General features: G+C 25.3%; 1 protein-coding gene across 1 annotated transcript; it reads right to left on the reverse strand.

The window, feature by feature from the left end:
- Positions 1-212: 212 nt before the first annotated feature.
- LOC105462025 (calcium-independent protein kinase C-like) lies at positions 213-1,396 on the reverse strand (the record flags this gene model as incomplete). The annotated part of the gene is made up of 2 exons (XM_011708547.1): positions 213-418; positions 1,086-1,396. Coding segments are annotated over 2 exons (502 nt in total), but the record flags the coding sequence as incomplete, so codon positions are not given.
- Between the last annotated feature and the right edge of the window lie 194 nt (positions 1,397-1,590).

Here is a 1,590-nt window from a genome sequence, read left to right on the forward strand (position 1 = left end):
TATAAATATGTAGGAAAAAATCTCGTCTCAAAAAACTTTATACTTTCTTTTAAAAAAATTCGCAAAAATAGCATAAAAATTTGGCCTCTAGACTAGAATACCCCCGTAAATAAACGATTTTTCACGTCAAATTCCATAATATTAAAAACTAAATAATTAAAAATCTAGTTATTTATATCCGTAATTAGTATTTAATAAAGAAATATTATAATACAATTTGCAAAATGTTAAAAGCCAAACTTACGATGCGATGTATGGTTCTGGGAATGATGATGGGATGATGGAGGTTTTCTCTCTGGTCGAATACGTTCCATCAATTTACTGATCCTATCATTGGCTCTTTCTTTTCGCACTAAAGGACCAGGACAATTTTCTTCTACTACACGAACACATTGTCGATGTACGTTGAGGGAACAATCTGTCAATTAGAAAACAATATAATATTGTTTATAAATATTTATAATTATTAATATAAATAATTATATTTTGTTTGCAAATATAATTTTGTTATCATAGCTGCGTTCAGCAAAAAAAGTATCTTACAAATAGTAGTGCTTAATAATTCTTTTAATATTTATTTATATTTGATTTATACATTCAAATATAGCGAGAAATTAAAAAATCAATTATTTTAGAAGAATCACTAAGCGCTTATTAAAATTTTTAGTGCTTTCTATTATATATAAACGCAATCATTTTGTGAAATTATAGTATAAAACAATAAATAATTCAAATAAACCAAAAATCATATGATATAAGAAAACAAAAGTCATAATAAAAAGAATTTTTTAAATCACAATTCTTTAATTTAAAGTTTAATATTATTAACTTATATACATATAATACATAATCATTTCAAAATTTTAATAATTTGTAAAGATAATTAATAATTATAATAAAAAACATGTATAATAATAATAATACATATTTTTAATATTATTAATATAATCGACTACATCTTTTAATCAACTATAACTTTTCCACTTAAATTATTGTCATTTATGAAAATTAATTTTCAATCGAAATTTCTATTTTTACCTAAGAAAATTCTTGGAAGTTTTTTATATATTATATATTTTACGTACCACTGCATAAATATCCTTGAGGACCAATACCGCCTATAATAAGATGACAATGATTGCAGTAAGTTATTGTAAAATATTGATGCGCTACAAAATGATGTCCTCTGATCGTCATTTTACGCGATTTTCCAGTAAGCAGCCGTGTTTTGATATTGGATTTGTCTTTTGCAACAAAGGTAGGTACTCGATCGATCCATACTGGTCGCAACTGAAAAATCTTTATCAATATCGTAGCTAGACCAACTGCCGTCGTAAAGAGTCGTAAATCCACGTGTTCTTTCTCTATGTCTTCCCTGAAATTTTCCAAAATTGTTCTACGTTATATTACAATTATATTACAGTGAAGCATAGTAATATGTACTTTTTTATATAAGATGGGCCAAAGAAACGAAAAAATTTAAAAGGGTAAAATAAAAACTTAAAAATTTTATTTAAGGGGTCACACCACCTTGACCGCCTAAAAATAACTTTGGGAATTTTTTTTAGGAAAACAATAAAAGTAACAAAA

The sequence above is a fragment of the Wasmannia auropunctata genome, unplaced genomic scaffold, assembly GCF_000956235.1.
Source record: "Wasmannia auropunctata unplaced genomic scaffold, wasmannia.A_1.0 LD272686.1, whole genome shotgun sequence".
Lineage (NCBI taxonomy): Eukaryota > Metazoa > Arthropoda > Insecta > Hymenoptera > Formicidae > Wasmannia > Wasmannia auropunctata.